At 32.4% G+C, this 19,349-nt stretch overlaps 1 protein-coding gene and 2 pseudogenes across 2 annotated transcripts; all 3 read right to left on the bottom strand.

Moving 5' to 3' along the window:
- Positions 1-8,490: 8,490 nt before the first annotated feature.
- Positions 8,491-8,946, bottom strand: LOC145812372 (enoyl-CoA delta isomerase 2, peroxisomal pseudogene; annotated as a pseudogene).
- Positions 8,947-9,488: 542 nt separating this feature from the next.
- LOC114285013 (uncharacterized) lies at positions 9,489-9,980 on the bottom strand. The gene has a single exon (XM_028227993.2). The coding sequence runs from the start codon at positions 9,978-9,980 to the stop codon at positions 9,489-9,491; it is 492 nt and encodes a 163-aa protein (XP_028083794.2).
- A 7,614-nt stretch (positions 9,981-17,594) lies between these two features.
- LOC145819924 (uncharacterized) lies at positions 17,595-19,308 on the bottom strand (annotated as a pseudogene). Its single transcript, XR_014360708.1, has 7 exons — positions 19,128-19,308; positions 18,909-19,014; positions 18,762-18,824; positions 18,521-18,684; positions 18,348-18,433; positions 18,028-18,107; positions 17,595-17,945 (listed from the first exon to the last, which is right to left on the bottom strand). The product of XR_014360708.1 is annotated as an uncharacterized LOC145819924 (transcript).
- Between the last annotated feature and the right edge of the window lie 41 nt (positions 19,309-19,349).

The following is a 19,349-nucleotide window of genomic DNA, read 5'->3' as shown; positions in this document are numbered from 1 at the left end:
TACTGTTAAGCAGGCCTTCGGTAATCTCAGATTACTGGCCGGCTACGGTGCTAAACCCATAGGGGCGGGTTTAGGTCGTGACAATTACAATCCCCATTTCTATTTACAATGCTCTTTCACAAGATACCCATTTATTCAATTAAACCCATCAAGAGTAGCAATATTTCCACACTTTATGCATTCTCAACAAGTTGGTCATTTCATGACTATATCCTATTTTCAACAACAAACTTCCAATCAATTAATTCTCTTACACCATGAAATTTCCTCATTTCAACATTCATCAAAATATTGATCAATATCAATTTTTATAACATCACCACATTTCCCCAAAAAGGGAATTTCTAAATACGATTTCCATAAATATGATTTCCTCCTCATTTCAAAAAGCAATTATTTCAAGATAATACTTCTCCATAACAATATGGCTCAAAATCTCAAGGGTTTTTATAAAAATATTATGGAAACCCACATTTAAATTCATTCATAACTCAAAAATCAAAAATCAAGTTCAACACCACAAGGAGGAGCTCCAACAACAACATAACTTGTAAATATATATATATATATATAACTTAAAGAAAATCCCTACCTCAAGTTCTAGAAGAAAAAGAGGAGAAAACCCTAAAACCAACTGTGTTGAAACCCGATCTCCACCGCACACAATGTAGCCCTCGAGGAGTTCTCTAACTTTGATCAAGGAATTAGGGTCAAAATATTGATGGATTTGGAGAAATCAAAGATTTAATCTAGTTTGGTGTACAAAATGTAGAGAGAAGGGAGAGAAAAGTGTTTTAGAGAGAGAGAAATGTGTAAAAAATGATATACACTCAGCCCAAGAAGAAGGAAAAGCAGATTTTTCAAACTATGCAAATTCCCGCACGTGCAGCACTCCCCCCGCACTTGCATATAATGCAGTAGCCAACCCAACATTTCCCTTCCTCGCCGGACATGTGGTCTCTTCTCCCACACGTGTAGCTCCTCTTCCGCACCTCCCTCCGCACGTACATATATTGCAGTGCTGCACCCTGAGCCTTTTCTGCTTTCCGCACGTGCGGCCCAAGCCTCCGTACGTGCAGCTCTTCCTTTTAGCCAGGAATTTCCCAACTGCGCTGAGATCTCCCCTAAACAAATGGAACTCAACACTGAAGAGAAAAAGAAAGCAAGAATTTTTGAGAAAAGTTTTCAAAACGACAACCCAAAACTAACGACAAAGCCTCAAGTTGAATCCCAACACGCACGAAAGAAAAATAAGACGGGTTGCGTTCTCGGTCATCACAAATGTGAACCTCGACATTACCATTGTGGACATTAACATTTGTATGTGGATATAATATGAAGATTACCATTGAAAAGTATGCCTTCCTACTTAATATTGTCCATTTTTTTTGCCCCAATGCGAACGTTCACACGTATCACCATGATCATATTGATATAACATTGTGAACATTAACATTTGTATGTAGATATAATATGAAGATTACCATTGAAAAGTATATATTTCTACTTAATATTGTCCATTTTTTTGCCCCATTGTGAACTTTCACACATGTCGCCATGATCATGGTGTCTTTGTCTATATTCCAGAATTCATGTGAACATTCACATTCCTATGTTTTATTATGAATATTTACATGATGTAATTGACAACACAATAACAAAAATTCATTTTCAAATTAATGTGAATATAATGACAGTCAACATCCTGATGTATGGGAAACTACCAAAACATAATGACAATCAAACATTAAATATCAACATTAATAGGGGCATGAGAGATTGAGGTGTTTTTGTCTTCTTACTTCAAATAGGACCTAATGGAATAATAAAAAAGAATATGGGTTAAATAGAATAAAACTCTTAGAAATGAGATTTATCAAAAAAAAACTCTTTTTCCTATCTTGGTACAAAACAAACTCAATTGGACCAAGCATGGCCCATTCAGTAATTTCTGATTAACTCTCACATTAAAGTTTAGATGAACTTCAACAATTTTATGAGGTTTGTGAAAGCACTCAGAAGGGGTCTTCACGGGCCTTTCAAACAGTATTGGTGGGTGTAAACAATTCAGTTCGGCCAATAATGAAAGAAAGGTTAGTATCAAATTAAATTTTTTAATTTTGACGATTGAAGAATCGACATAGACAATATGTTATGGTTTGATTTTATTCATTTGGTTTAGAAAAATAATTTACATGAAATTTTAAAGAAATTTTAAGAATTTTATAAAAACTTATAGAATTTCAAAATCCAAACATTGTCAGCCTTTAAATATTCTCTGATTTTTTCTCTAGATCCACTACATGCATGGTAACTTTTGTGCCTCACCAAGAAATCCTTATTTGGTTAAAAAATATGAGTAAAAAAAAATAAAATAAATAAGGAATATACTAAAGATAACTATTGACAAAGTGACATGACGACAATGTCATTTGCTAAAATAAAATTTCAATAAGGAATATACTTTTAGACAGAGAAATCTGTCACCATATTATAATTTGGTTTTAGAACTTTTCGTGGCTCTGTTCATACTAATTACAAAATGGGAAAGATTTCTCCCCAGTTCTCATCTGGATTGGAGAGGCGTTGTTTAGACATATGGGACTCACTATAGGTTATATTTCAATGATCTAAATTATTGGTTTTTTAGAATTCTTTGTGTATGTTATCCATAAAAAAAATTAGATAAATCCAATAATCGTAACATATTTATTTTATTATGTTGTCGCTAAATAAATAAACGGCAAGTGTCCTTTTGAAAATATAACATTCATTTTTTTAAGACAAAAACAATAAAAAAAAGATGTTACAATTATCAAATCGACTTAATTTTTTTTATGAATAATATATACGAAGAGTTTCAAAAAATTAATGGTTCAAATTATCAAAACAAGGCACGTAATAGATTCCATGAGTCCCAACAATTTTTGTCTAGTCCAAATGAGAATTGGAGAATCCCTTAGAGCATATGTCGATTTATATATAATTCAAATTTCATAGAGAGTAGTATTAATTTCCATATATATCACATTAGTTTTTATTGGCCCAGGTTCTTAACTATTGGCACATGATGTGTCGTTATCACTTTTCTCAACCCCTATAGCTTCAAAATCAGATGTTACGTATCAGAGCCATTCATTTTTATTTTTATTTTTATTTTTATTTTTATTTTTATTTTTTATTTATATATATATTTTTAATTTTGCAGTTCCCTCCATTTTAGGGAATTTTTACAAGGGTGGATCCAAATTATGGCAAGTAATATGGAAAAAAAAATAAAAAATAAAAAAATACTAGAATTGTGTACTAAAATCACAAGTGGCTGATTAAAGTAAGAACCAACCATTACATTTCCTCGTTGGCCAAAAAAAAAAAAAATTTACATTTCCCCATCACAGTTCAAAAAGTTTGTGGGTACCAGAAAAATATTTAAATTTATGGTACATATTTTAAAATTTTGTTGTAAGTTAATATTTTAAGTAAATCTTGACCACTGACATTAAATTCTAATATTTTTCTGATTTTTTTTTTCTTTTTTAGGATGGTAGGATTACTAAAAATGTAAATAACCCTTTAGAAAATGATATGATATGTTCTCTTAAATGAATTAATTCAATGGGTATATGTAAAATTTATCATAATTCAAAAAATAATGAAACACACCATTTAGTGTGTTTGGTTTGAGTTTTCTGGATTAAGTTTTTTGAAAACTGAGTTTTTTTGTTTTCATATTCTTTTATTTTTAGTAAATATTTTTAAAATTTTAAACATTTTTTTTACTTTTTTAGATGCACCTTAGTTAGATGTATCTAAAAAGTAAAAAAATTGTGAAAAAATATTTTAAAAAAATAATAAATACATAAAAATACAAAAAATGTTCTGAATTCTTATATATTTTTTTTTTTGTATTTTTGGTATTTAGTGAATTTTTAAAAGATTTTTTTACTTTTTAGTTGTATTTATGTTAGGTGTGTCTAAAAAGTAAAAAAATTGCTTAAAATATTAAAAAAATTCAGTAAAAACAAAAAACACGGAAAATAAGAAAATAGAATTTTCTGAAAAGTATTTTCTGAAAAATGAAAACAAGCAAACTAATTATAATAATTATTTTTTTTGAATATTATATGAATCTAAATAATAATTAAAAAAAAAACGATATCACACCCTGCTTGAACAAATTCGGAAAAAAAATTAAAAAAAACAACGTTGAAATAGTGATAATAATATTCCTTTATATCACTCGAAATTTTTATAGTCTAAAGATAACACATATTTTTTTCTTATGCTATATTTGGATTATGAATTCAAAAAGTGAATGAAAAAAGGAGAAACAAAAACTTATAATTCATTCATATTTTTCACATTTTCTCCGTCTTTTTCTAAATCTGTACTTAAATTTATAATCCAAAAATTATCTTAGAGAGAGTGGAAAGATTCGATAACCAAATAGGAGAAGTGAGTGAAATTAACTTTAAGCACTTAGAATTAAGCACAAGTTAATTTGAACATCTGATTATTACAACCCCCCCAACACACACACACACACAAAAAAAGAGTGAAATTGATATATGTGAACAATTTATTGAACAATTTGGTATACCCATCTCACATTAGAAGACCTTCAACACATGACACAAAGTACAACATATATGAACAAGAACTCAGATGCCATATGATCAACTGGAATCTTTCAAATAGAAATCACTAACTATATATATATATATATATATTATATGGAAGTGTAATTTACAAAAATTATAATAAGCAATTTGACAACTATCTTGAGTGTTATGTGGGTCTGTTCATCATTTTATGTTTTAATTTTGTGCATATAACATTATTGTTTCAATAAATCTCATGTTCAATTCTCATGAGACATAAACTACTTAATCTTAATATATGTGTAATTTGAAAATGATCATGTGTATCTCGAGTTTATTTGCAATTCTCCATCAATAACTAAAATAAAAAAGTTTTAAAAAAAATGTTTGATGATCAAAATGCCCCCTTTTATTGGTAAGATGGTTCACATGACACCCAAGACATTTCATCTGTTCCTTACCGAACCTCTAACTAAAAATTGACCTCAACAATTTTATATACTTTAGAACATCCATATCAATATAGGATAAGCCAAAGTTCAAAACCACTACTCATTAAATAATAATTAACTACATTCTAAAATGCACACATAATTACAAACACACTATTCACACATAATATATTATATTATTTCACAAGTCAAAGTTTATAGGTCTCTCACCCACATGAAATGAGTTCACCATCTATTAAAAAAAAAAAGGCATATGAAATGAGTTTGCACATATAATTTGACTAATATAATACAAATAACAGCAGTGCTAGGGGTCTCGACAAATCGAGACTCGAATGCTTCGAATTTTTTTTTTTTTTTTTTGGTTTTTTGTTTTTGTGAAAAGGTGGTTATGTGTAGAGGTGTGTTAAAAAATAAGACATCTCGCATTAACTCAGCCTGTGTGGTTTGATAAGGTGAGTGAGTTGGGTTGGGCTGGTTAAGAAATAAAATTGACTGATTAGTTAGACTGTTGGTTAAAATTTATTAATTTTATATAATTTTGTACGAATCTCTATTATATTTTTATTTTAAATCAAGAAGACTCGGAGGAAATTAAAATGACTTTGATATTGTTTATGCAGAAAAAACAACAACAACAACCAAATCAACACAACCCAACAAATAGGAAGAAAAAAAAAATGGAGGCATTCCAGCCTTAATTTGTTGAGGCCCCAAACATTAGTCTACAAAAAAAATTGTACAAAGTAACGTAACTGCATTGTGGGCCTAATTATTCAAAATAAGAGCTCGTTTGGGAAGTTAGGTTTGGGATTTTTTTGGTTAAAATAGTCACGCACAAAAAAAAAAAAGACTTTTTAACCCAATAAAACAAAACATTACATCAAACCCATAATTATTACATTCTTTCTCTCACAAAAAAGTCAAAAAGCCAACCCACTTCCCAAACGAACCCTAAATAATTTACCAAAATGATTGTTAATGATTATAACGTTGATACCGTATCATTCTAGTAAAAATTTGTATAAAATTAATGTGAAATTTTTTTTTCTCATATAATTAACAAGAATCACAAATCTTAAAAAATAAAAAAAAAAAATTCACATATCACAAGTTAGAATAAATTGATGTATATTATTGATTGATGTTTTGATGATTTTCTGTCTATTACAAATGGTTCCTTATATAGATGTAGGTGTAGTGGATGGTGGTGGTAGGTGAGTGTAGTAGGTGAGTGTGTGGTAGGTGATGGTAAGTGTGTGGTAGGTGATGGTAAATTATACAATGTACATTAACAGCCCCCCTCAAACTCAAGGAGGATAGGTACTAGCCAACTTGAGTTTGGAGAGAGTAACAAAACAGAAAAATAAGCTGACAAATAAAATTAAAAATGGGATAGGAGACACTGTATGGTTGTGTCAGACCGTTGTAGAAGACACGGTATGGTCGTGTCGGACCGTTGTAGCAGACAGTTTACGGGGTCATGTCGGACCGTTGTAGCAGACACTGTGTGGTCGTGTCAGACCGATGTAAAAGACAGTTTACGGGGTCATGTCGGACCGTTGTAGCAGGACAGTTTACGGGGTCATGTCGGACCGTTGTAGAAGACAGTTTATGGGGTCATGTCGGACCGGTGTATAAGACAGTTTACGGGGTCATGTCGGACCGTTGTAGCAGACACTGTGTGGTCGTGTCAGACCGTTGTTGTAGAAGCTAACCGGAATAAATGTCGGGACAGTTTACGGGGTCATGTCGGACCGTTGTAGAAGCTGACCGGAATCAATGTCGGGACAGTTTATGGGGTCATGTCGGACCGTAGTAGAAGCTGACCGGAATCAATGTCGGGACAGTTTATGGGGTCATGTCGGACCGATGTAGAAGGACAGTTTACGGGGTCATGTCGGACCGTTGTAGCAAATTGTGGTGGTGCACCAAGGGGGCGACTTAGGGAGTGCGCCATGAGCGACTTATACATGATACTGTGTATAACCCCCCCTCAAACTCAAATAGGTGTGAAGATAGAAACCTATTTGAGGTTGAAACAAAGGGATTGATAAAGCTGACTGGTAGAGAAGACACTGGAGGAGTGTGTAGATAGACTGCCCAAAAGATATACATAGATGTAGATATCGAGCCCTCAAAAGTCGTGCCCTCAAAAGGTGTGCCCGCACCCTCAAAAGGCGTGTCATCAAAAGGCGTGCCCGAGTCATCAAAAGGCGTGCCATGAAAAGGCGTGCCAGGTTTTCGGCGTCAAGAGGCGCGCGATGCGCGTGGCTGCCTCGGCTATTTAACCAAGACAGAGCCTGAGGTCGAGGCAGAAGCAAAAAACCTGCGAAATTCGCTGAAAAACTCTGCCGTTTCCGAGAGAGAGACTCTGTAATACTCTGTTGCCCAGAAAATGGCTTCGTCGTCCCGTGGGCTGCTCACTCTCTTTCCCGACCTGAACGAGTCCACAGGAGAGAGAACTGGTGCGGTGGCCCATGAACCTCAACCAAACACCATTGGGTTTGCTCCGTTGAACTTTCCGATGCAGTCGGTGGAGCAAAAAATGGCAGTGCAAACGGATGTGGAGGCTAATTAGTATACTTTGAAGGCATGTGTGGAGTCCATGACGGCGGTCACAAACCTGTCGCACCGGCTGCAGAGTAGGACAAATGAGGTGCAGCAGTTAAACTCCCAGTTGGCTCTGCTCCAACGCATGTATAAGGATGCGCGAGCAGAGATAAGTGTGCTAAAGGCAGAAAACAAGGAGCTGAAGCGGAAGGCCACCGTGATGTTCCGATTTGGAAGGCCGCCATATGCTGCAGTGGAGGAGCAGGGAATAGTGATCGTGCCCAGTGGAGTGGGAAACACGGAGGCAACACCGGCAAGGGCCGCCCAGGACGGAGGCAAGAAGAAAAGACCGACGGCAGAGTAGAGAAGAAAAATCGAGCCTGTGAATGTGGTTGTTTGTTTTTGTTTTTTTTTTTTTTGTAAAATTGTGATCGGGGTTGATCCCTGAGATGAATAAAATATGGGTGTTGTGCAAATTTATAAATTGTTTTGGTTCATTATTTTTATTTTTTTTTATTTTATTTTATGTGAGATATATATATTGTTAAACAAAAAACAAATTGTGTGGCTGTTGATTTAATAAAAGATGATGGATATGATTAAAGTGGGCGGATGGAGAGAAAATGGCGAGAGAGAGAAAAAATAAAGAAATCGTAATGGAAAGCAAAGGATGGAGTGGGGCGGTGGATGGGTCAGAGAGAGAGTAAAGGGCATTGGGTAGTGGGATTGTGGTTGAAACCCCATTTGGTTTGGCTGCCATCATTTCACCATTGGCAGTAAGCCCATTACCAGACTAACCAACTGGATGTGAAGAAACCGATATAGGGCTGGAAAGGCCAGAGTTAGGTGGAGTCAATGGATCAGTAGATTTCGGAGGGCGGCCTCTAGCCTCGGCGGGGAAGCATCCCCGCGGCGGCGGCGTAGCCCGTCACGGCGGCGATCGTCGGCATCGGGAGGGAGATCAAGTCCGCCACCAACAGCCTGAATAAAACAACCATGTGATGGAGCCGATCACGGGCGGCGGAAGGGGAGCCGCCGGGTTGGGCCCAGGCGAGGTCGAAACCGTTGGAGAAGAACTTGCCGTGAGCGGTGGTGATGAGAGCCGAGCCGCGAGTCGATTGCTCACGTGCTTCGCGCAGAGCCGATCGGAGCGAGCCGATGAGGGTCGGGTTCAGGCGATGCTCATCGTCGCCGGTGAGAGTCAAGAAGAAGATGTTGTCGCGCTTCTCTAACATGCACATGGTGGTACAATGTTCCGTCGCTTTTTGGTTGGTGCGCAGTGTTATCAGAAGATAAAGAATTGGGATTTGGATACCCTGCGGCGAGCTCACATGAGACATCAGTTGAGTTGCTTGCTGCTATGGCTTCGATGGGTGGTGGGGACCGTCGGATCATGAATCACAGCTGATCTTTAGGTGATGAATGTATAGCAACATAGCGGACCTTGTTAGTGAAACAATTCAAGGTATGTGTAAGGTATGTGTTGAAAAACTCCCGCGGGCAGCGAAGGCAAGGTTCCTTATATAGGTATGTGTAACTAAATCTTATAGCTCTGATACCAAGTTAGAATAAATTGATGTATATTATTGATTGATGTTTTGATGATTTTCTGTCTATTACAAATGGTTCCGTATATAGATGTAGGTGTAGTGGATGGTGGTGGTAGGTGAGTGTAGTAGGTGAGTGTGTGGTAGGTGATGGTAAGTGTGTGGTAGGTGATGGTAAATTATACAATGTACATTAACATCACAAACCAAAGTTGAAAACTATTATAATCAACTAAAACTCATTAAATAATAATTAACAACATTCTAAAACACACAAATAATTAGAAACACACTATATGAACACAATAATATAAAGTTTTTTTCTTTTAGGTCTTTCAAGCACATGAAATACCGATAGAAGTGGTAGCGGTGAACCGCTCAGAGGTTGACTTTCTTATCACTGCTGCCGCTGCCACCAACTTAAACTCCGGCGAAATCCTGTCGCCGCTGCCACTCTCCGGCACTTCTGAAATGGTCAAAAGTGGGCCCGACCCGTCGAACAGAGAAAAAAATGGATCTTGCGATCCTGCTTTCGCTTGTTTGGGCCCGAAAATGGATCGAAGAAGCTTGTGAAACAACCGAGAAAATTTTGAGGATTTTTTGGAGATGGGTTGTGGTGATTGTTGCGGCGGCGGAAGTGGTGGCAAGTGGTGGTGATCGGATAAGCGAGGCATGAAGAGGGTTCTAGAAGAAATGGCGGAGTGAAGTTGGCGTTCGAAGGATTTGAGCTCGAAAGAGTCGTAAAGCGAGCTTCCACAATCCCATACGAGAGAGTTGTTGGGTTTGTGATTGTTTTGGGTTTCTAATTGAAGAACTTTCTGATCCATTGTTTGTTTATTTCTTGGGAAGAAAGAGAGAGATGTAGAGATGGTTATATATCTTTAGAGAGAGAGAGAGAGAGAGAAGAAGAAGAAGAAGTTTCTTGGCTTTATCTGAAAGGTAGGTAGGTTCAAATGCGTTAATTATGACTAAAAATGAGATTTTATTGTCGTCGTTATCAAATACAAAATATAATATGACTTTTTATTTTTATTTTTTATAATTGAACCTAATTTGTAAATTTTATAAAAAATTATTTATTTATATGTATTCTGTGTTAAAGAAAAAAGGGGTGAAGTGAATAAAAAAAAGAAGAATGTTCAATTTTTTAGTCTATTTATAAGAGGAGATCATATGAAAATGTAATCTATTCTTTCATTACTTTGGGTAACTAGTCGTAAACTTATTTGATTTATGGTTCTTTAGCTATAAAAAAAATTGACTTATTTTATTTTATTATATTATTTTTAAAATTTTATGAGTTTTTTTTTTTTTTTGAAAAAAGTTCTATTAAGACAAAATTAAGTTGATTTTATTTTTTATTTTTATATATTTCAAGTAATTGCAACTATGAACTTTATAAAATGGAAAGTGCTCTTCAAGTTTTGACCAAAAGGTAGGATTGATTATGAGTTTTTTTGGGAAGTAGGTTAAAAGTTAATTTTTTAAGTTTTTTTTAAATTTTTTTTTTTAAAAACGTGAAAAAAAAAAGTAAAGAGGTGATGTGACTCAAAAGAAGTTAAAAACCAAAAAATAACTTGTAATCTCTTTTCCAAATGGCATCTAGGGGAATTTCAAACATGGAACTTCTATACATATTTAAAAAAATAAATAAATAAATAAATAAATAATCTCAATTTTAATTTGCATATATAATCATTAACAAAATTTATATTAAAATTTACTTACACAGATTAATAGATAAAGAAATCGTTGCATATTAAAATTTACAATAAATTAATATATGAAGATATCATAGCAATAACTAAAAATGATAAAAATATGTTCTTTTTGTTTTATAGCTAAAATGTGTGAGTGTTTTTTTTTTTTTTTTAATTAGATGCCAAACTCACCCCTATGATAGTCGGGACTCCAAATTTTGTTTAAGAAAAAAAATACTAAAATAATATTATTTCTTAAAGTACAAAAAGTCAAAATTTTCATCTTTAGTAGAAATTTCAAAATTTTATTTTTACTTTTTTTCATTTTTCTAGTCAAGTGGAATGTAAAAGTATAATTTTTGTATGAATTTGAATGATTTTTTTTTATACTAAAAATCAAAAAAATACTAAAAAAATAAATCCGAAATACTCCCTTAGGTCTTGTTTGGTGCAGTTTATTATAGGTTAAAATTGATAATAAAAAAGAAAAATTCAGCTTTTAGATAATCAACTTATTTAAACTATTTTCACCTAATAAGATATAAGTAAGAATTACACTAAACAATCTAACACAAACTTTTCAATTAAAATAAACCATCATTTAGGGTGTAACAAACACTCCTTAATCGGCTGAAATAAATAGGGTCGACCTAGCCAAAACCACGTTAAGAACATTAAACTCTCTTAAAGCAGCTTTCATAAGTTTTATTTTTATTTTCATTTTTATTTTTTTGGAGTAGCTTTCATATGGTTCACATAAAAATAATAATAATAAATATTTAATGAGAGAAATGGTTGGTACATAAGACTTACCTTTAAGTTTACGCAAGTTTACCAAAACACTACCATTTGCCAAAAGGAAATGTTACAATGTGCACTCATAAAAAGGTGTATATGATATATCTTTTATAATTTTTTCATAAAATTTTATAATTTAAACCTAAAATATTATAACAAAATTTTAAAGTGTCGTAATAAAAATCACAAAATGTCATAATATTATCATGCCTAACTTTAGGGTACACATCACAAATTCACTATTTATGACTTTATTATAAAATATCATAACACATATTACAAACAATTATAACATTCAACATAAAAAATCATAACTTTTTTATAATGTGCACCATTTAAAAGGGTTCACATTGTAAATTTCTCCTTTGCGAAAAGATCATTTAGGCCTTGTTTGTTAATAGATTAAAAAAATTAAAGTTTAAAAAAATTATTATAAGTTATCATATTATTTTTTATTTTTTAAAAAAAATTTAAAAAATTAACTAAAATAATTAATTCCCAAATGAACTCTTAAAGTGCAATTAGTCCAAATGACAAATCAAAGGTCTTAATCTATGAGTTCATTTTATTTATTTATTTATTTTTGATATAAAGATGTTGAGAAAAATCAGGTGGGATTTTGAATTTCTTTAAACTTTAGTGACATTTTCTGATTTACTTTTTAAGTTCTATAAAAGATCCTCAAAATTAGTAATAACAACAACAACAACAACAATAATAATATAACAATAAAAAAATTAAAATTTATCAAAGGAAAAAAATATATGGGAAAAATGTAACTTTTTTAGCACTTATCAAACATGGTTAGTTTTGTATATAAAAATAAAAATAAAAAATTGTTGTCTAAATTAGCCAAATCAAACACTTAATTTTTAAACTTTTTTTTTTGCTTCAAAAAATGACATTTTAAAAGATACAATAAAATAAATAAGAACAATTTGTTATAGTGGTATCTAATTAGTTGACCGCGATTGATTAATAATCTCTGTATTTATTTTTTTAGATTTAATGGGGTCAGTAGCTTGTTTCGATACCTATTATAGCGAATTGTAAAGCGAACGTGGGAGGAGAGAGGGATCGATGCACTGTGCTAGAAGAAGAAAGAGAACAAATAGGGGTGGAGATTGACAATTTTTTCTTTTTTATTTTACACTCACTTAACACATATTTTAATTACGAAAAATGTTTGAAATTCTTAAAAAAATCTTTTAACTTGACTTACAAGTAGGGATGAGCGGCGGATATTTCGATCCATCTAAATCGATCAAACTGAACCGATCTGCCACATTTTGGAAGGATGCATGATGACAAGCGGACGGTTGCGGATTGATTTTTTCCAATCCGCCTAATTTTGGATCAGTGGCGAATTTGAGGTACCTTTAGCCGCAACCAAACCGTCAAACGGCAAGCACCCCTAGTAATTTGTCAGACTTTGTGTTTTTCATTTGTATAGATATTCTGTTTGTATTTTCAATTGAAAAGAGTTTAGATATTATGTTATGTTTTCAATTTGAAAATCCTTTTATCAAATGGCAAGTGTTGATATTTGATATTTTTGTGTGAAAAATATAAGGCTTAATTTTTTCATTTAAAAAAAAAATCAAATTAAATAGTTTTTGAATAATAAAAAAAGTAATGAAATAGTTTTGATAATACATGATTTTCTTATATGTATTTATTATTTGTATTTAACAATTTACTTGATAATCTTTTGGTTATGTTGAGTTAGATTGTTATCTAAAAAAAATGTTGACAAGTTATTGTATTATATTCAAAATTTGTAAAAGTTTAAACCTCTAAATTGATTCGCATCCATCCGTCAATCCACTAATCCGCATTCATTAATTCGGCAGACAGATGTCGATTGATTTTTTCCAATCCACTAATCTAGCAGACGGATAGTGGATTGAAGGATCCTTGACCGCAACCAAACCGCGAACACCCCTACTTACAAGGTCTATATGTTTAAACTCTACTTAACGCACAAATTGAGTTTTAATGTTATTACTTTTTTTTTTAATTAACACATAATTTTAACTATTGCATTGTAATTGTTTGGACACCACCATCCACAATTTGTATGCATACTTTGGGAAGGAGATTAAAAACTGATTTTTTTAAATTTTTTTTTTTTAAATGTAAAACAAATAAAGAGATGATATGATTAAAAAAATAAAAAAATTGACTTTTAACCATGTTGCCAAAATAGGCAGTCATGACAGTTCAAAGGTCTTAATCTATGAATTCATTTTATTTTATTTTTAATATAAAGATCTTTTTGTTAAAGAAATTGATGCCTTAGGCTTTGTTTGGCACGTCCGTTTGGGCTAATTTAGCCATATAGGACAAAATTGATTATTTTAGCCAAATAGAACAAAATGTTACATCCAAAACCAAAATTATTTCAATTTTTCTCTCATAAAAGTCAAAAAAGTCAAAAAGCCTATCTCAAATGAGGCTTTTTAGCCCCAGAATAAAAAGTTAAAAAGCTAAAATGCCAACCCACATCCGAAACGAAGGCTTAGACAATTTTTTATTATTGAGAAAAGTCAGGCCGGGATTAGTTTTTTTTATTTTTTTATTTTTTTACAACTTTAGTGACATTTTTTCATTTACATTCTAGAATAAAAACTTCTAAAAGTAGTAGTAATAATAATAATAATAATAATAATAATAATAATAATAATAATAATAATAATCAAAACATTCGTTTGGCATAAGCTAAATGGGGCTTTTTGGCTAAAATAGTTATAAAAAGACCAAATAGGTTTTTTAGCCCAATAAGACAAAATGTCACATTCAAACCATAATAATTTCATTTTTTTCCCACAAAAGTCAAAAAAACCAAAAAGTCTATCACAAACGAGGCTTTTTAGCCCTAGGCTAAAAAAGCTAAAATGCCAAAAAGTCAACCAACATTCCAAACGAACCAAAAGAAAAAAATATATGGAAAAAATGACTTTTTTTTAGCACTTGTCAAACATGGCTTGTTTTGGCAAGTGGGTAAAAAGTCACTTTTTGACTTTTAACTTATTTTGGGCCATATCACTTCTTTATTTTTTTACACATTTTATATAAAAAAGTCAAAAAAAAAGTCAAAAAAAAAAAAAAAAAAAAAAAAAACCTAAAAAGCTAGCTTTTAACTTAAGGAAAATTAGTCTAAAGTCCCTCTCTTATTTTTAGTCATGGAAGAGATCCATAGTATTATTTTATAATGATTAAGGTTCTTCATCCATTTTTGTACCACTAACCCACTCATCTCCATATCTCTCTCTCTCTCTCTCTTCCTCATGGTCACTCTCTTACCTAGCTCTTTCTCTCTGCTTCACCTATTTGAGCTCTGAACAAGAAGCATCAAATCGGTAGCTTGGCCTCTGCCACTGTGAACGATGGAGACGAGAGTGGCAACGTGAAAAGCAACGCCGACTTCATAGGGAACATCAACAACAGTAACCACAGCAGCACCAGTAGTAGCGTCGTGCTGGAGATGGCTTTGGGAGATGGAAATCTGCTGAAGATCGACGAGGATCTTCACAGTCGTCAGCTTGTTGTGTATGGACGTGAGACTATGCTGTGACTTTTTGTCTTAAACATCATTGTCTCTAGGATGCAAGACCTTGGTGTTGAAATTAGTATAAAGATTAATTACTTTCTCGAATTGTTCTTCACGACTTTGCTTATTTCATTTGATATTGATTTTTGAACTGTGTTTGGTTGTTGTGAGCAAATCGGGTTGAATTTTCTCTGAACCGTGTGAATTTTCTTTGGACTGTGTAAATTTTCTTTGTGAAAAGACACAATTTTCTTTGGTTTGGTTAAAACACAAAGAAAATTATGAGCAAATTAGAGAAAATTAGTCAAATACATAAAGAAAATTGTGAGCAAATCACAGAGAAATTTGTGAGCAAATTAGAGAAAATTAGTCAAATACATAAAGAAAATTATGAGCAAATCACAGAGAAATTTGTGAGCAAATTAGAGAAAATTAGTCAAATACATAAAGAAAATTATGAGCAAATCACAGAGAAATTTGTAAGCAAATTAGAGAAAATTCAACCCCTAGAGAAAATTCAAAACACAGAAAATCAAAGAAAATTGAGTAAAAAATTTCTCTGTTTTGAAATTTCTCTAGATTGAAATTTCTCTAGGCCGAAATATCTCTGGAAAAATGTTGAGGGACGCCAATCACTATAAAAATATTACATGTTTTTTATGCTATAAAATCCTAATAATAGGAACCTTTAAAAAAATTCCTCTTTAACTTATTTTTCCAAAATAACCCATAGTTTTGGACTTTGGTTTTTTGCCAAAAAGTAGTACAAGTTGTCATATCATTCTCTTTATTTTTGCCCATCCTTTCATAAAAAGTAAAAAATCAAACTAAACTAGTTAATTCTCAAATGGATGGTTTTTAATTTTTAATTTTTTCTTCAAAAAAATAACATTTTAAAAAATAAAATAAATAAGTCAACAATTTGTTATATCAATTAATTACATTTATTTTTTTACATTTAATGGTGTCAACAGTTTGTTTCAATACCCATTATAGTGAACATGAGAAAAATGGATGCTAGTTGAAATTTCCAAGAAAAAATGACATTTAAAAAATAAAATGAACTAAATAATTCAACACTTTCTTATATCGATTAATTGCATTTATTTTTTTTACATTTAATGGTGTCAACAGTTTGTTTCAATACCACCTATTATAGCGAATGTGAGAAAAAGGGATGCCATTAACAATTTTTTCTTCTCTTTTTTTCTTTTTCTTTTATTTTTTTTTAATTTTATACCCACGTAACACATTTTAATTACAAAAAATATTTAAAATTCCTAAAAAATGGCTTTCAACTTGACCCACAAGATCTGAGTTTTAACTCTACATAGTACTTTTCCAACGTTCCTCTTTTGTTTCATCAAATTTAATCATCAAATTTAAATTGTTATTGTAGATAGCCATTAGAATCATATACTGGACGACTGGCCTAAGAGTTTCCGTAAATTTACACTAATCGGTCCACGGGCCAGACATCCTCCCGATTGACCGGTAGTTTGATAAAAAATGATATTTTTTATTAGAACGCTCGATATCAAATGAAGTTTTTACTCAAATTTAATGAAAACAAAAAATAATAAATGTTACGGATGCTCTTAACACACAAAATTGAGTTTTACTTTTATTATTTTTTATTAATTAACCCACAATTTTAACTACATTAAAAATGCTCTGCATGATAATTGTTTGGACACCCAACACTGCATCCCCAACTATTTCTTCCTAAAGATACATGGAATCGAAAAACTCACGTCATTTAGATTCATAAATTCACCACACAATTCACCCATTTCAAGAGTCACAAGAAATGAGTAAATTTCAAAATAGTGGAAATACTAGAGAAAATTCAAAGTAGTGAATTTCTAAAGCAACATTAAGAAAAAAATACAAATTCGCGTTAATTTCAAATTTAAAATACTAGAGAAAATAGTGGAAAAATGAACTAAAACGATGAAAAACAATATAATCTTGCTATGCATATTACCAGAGTGTGGAACCCATATTTTTATATGACTGTTCATATACTTACTGAAAAATCTAAATTTATAAGCCTAAATGATGAGTTTTTAGCTGTGAGTTTTTCTTGTTTGGCATCAGATTGAACAAAGCAAATAATCTTAATCTTGATAACTCTTTAGATATATGCAAAAGACCCAAAGCATAGGAAAGATTTGACTTAGCTTTTGTTATATAGTCTGAACATTCCTTGGAAGGTAGTAGTTAACAGATGTAAACACGAAAAAAATTGTCTTGACTTTTGTTGTATAGTAGTCTGAACATTCCTTGGAAGATTCTTTTACAAGTTGGAATGTTTGGAAAACAATTTCATTGATTTGAGAACTACTTTGATTTGAATTATCAAATTAATTCAACACACAAAGTAGGAATGTTTGGAAAACACAACTTTGTTGATTTTGCAAACTACTTTGAATCATCATACTAATTCAATCTCAAACTACAGATTCAACATTCAAATGGCAAAAAAAAAATGTAAAAAACAACGATGTTAACATGCCCAGCGGGGTCAATAGTAGTTAATAGATGTTAACAAGAAAAGAAATAATTTTGAACACATTGACAGAAGTAGAGCCACCTTCATCAATATTCAAGCTTGCTTTTTATTGTTGTGGGTTGTTGTTTTCCTCCTCCATTGCTGCAGATTTGTTGTACTCTTCCAATTCCATCTTGGCTCCTGCAGCTTTTTTATTCCGGGTTTGCTTATCTTCTTCACTCAATTCCTACAAGTACAAAACCAAAATTTTTAGTACTTTTTACATTTTCAAAAAAAGAATTACCCAAACAGACAGTTAAATTTCACACCTTCCATTTCACTGAAATGAGGACATTAAGGGTAGAGTTACTAATTCCCGGCCTCTCTTCCAACAAGTTCTTCCTTGTCTCTTTGTTGTATTATCAACAAAAATAACATAGTATAAGAAAATATAAAGCAAATTTGGTTACATTTTGTTACTGTTAATGTCCGCTAATTCTTTGATTCACCGCCATATGGCTAATCCGCGACTACTAGCAATTCCAACATCATTGTGAACAAAAATAAAATGACCAAAATTTTAGGTATTTACATTTAATCTTGTTAGGTATATATATAGGCGCTTATAACATATTTTAAAATGACTGACCTGAATAGAAGGAATGAGGATGCGGGCTTCTTCGGCTTGTTGGGATCAGCAATCTTCTTCTTCTTTTGGCGATTCTCTTTCATTTTCTGTAACAAGAGCATACATAATTTTGCGGTCACAAAAGCCAAACTTCACAAGAAGTTATCAACAATTTCATTGTTATAAGGCCAAACCTTCATTATGTTATCGGTTTTCTCTTTCTTCTTGAGCAATTGCAAGGCTTCTTGCTTGTGAAATCTCATCCTCTTCTTTTTTGAGATTGACAGACTCAGACCTCCTTCCTATGCTTGTAAGCCTCCATTTCTTCCAAATACTTTTCCTTGTTTTGCTTTGCAATCTGCAAGTTCCCAAAATATGAAATTGTTGTTGCAGAGAGAGAGAGAGATTGAAAGAGAAAGACAGAGTTAATTGAACCTTTTCATGCTTCTTCTGTTTCTCTGTCATGTTCTTCCATTCTTCACCTGTGATCTTCGCAACCTGTCAAACGATGCCAATTTTACAAATTAGCGTATGATCAATAACAAGAATTCAAGAAACTGAACGTGAGGCCTCTTCAATTACCTCCTAGACACTATTGCTCTGTGCAAGTAGAGTTGCTCTTCGCTCATTTGTGAACATGAAAAACGCAGACATTGATTGCTTCAATTTCAACAGATCCTTTTCTTTCCTGTAATAATTCAATGAGACAAAGATTAGAGAGGAAAGAAGAAGAAGAAGAAGAAGAAGAAGAAGAAGAAGAAGGGGGCAAGAGAGAAATATAGAGAAAATTACTGAATTTACTTTGTTTTCAACTGAAGATACTGCTCTTCCTCCAATAGCTTCATGGCTTCAGTTGTGAACGCGAAAAAAGCAGACATTGGTTGCTTCGGTTTCAGCAGATCCTTTTCTTTCCTGCTCTTCCTCTATTGATCTTTGAGCCATAAGATATAAGGTGGAGGTGACCTTTTCATTTGAGAGCCTCTCACAGCCTCAAACGTCTAAAAAAGGTCACCTCCACTTATA

This window comes from Camellia sinensis, chromosome 2, assembly GCF_055761805.1.
Source record: "Camellia sinensis isolate YWXY chromosome 2, ASM5576180v1, whole genome shotgun sequence".
Classification (NCBI taxonomy): domain Eukaryota; kingdom Viridiplantae; phylum Streptophyta; class Magnoliopsida; order Ericales; family Theaceae; genus Camellia; species Camellia sinensis.
The sequence above is the reverse complement of the archived record's forward strand: the minus strand, read 5'-3'. Positions and strand labels throughout refer to the sequence as shown.

Bases quoted from the DNA above. Each gene is read 5' to 3' on its own strand.
- LOC114285013 (XM_028227993.2), bottom strand. From the start codon at position 9,980: ATGGATCAGAAAGTTCTTCAATTAGAAACCCAAAACAATCACAAACCC.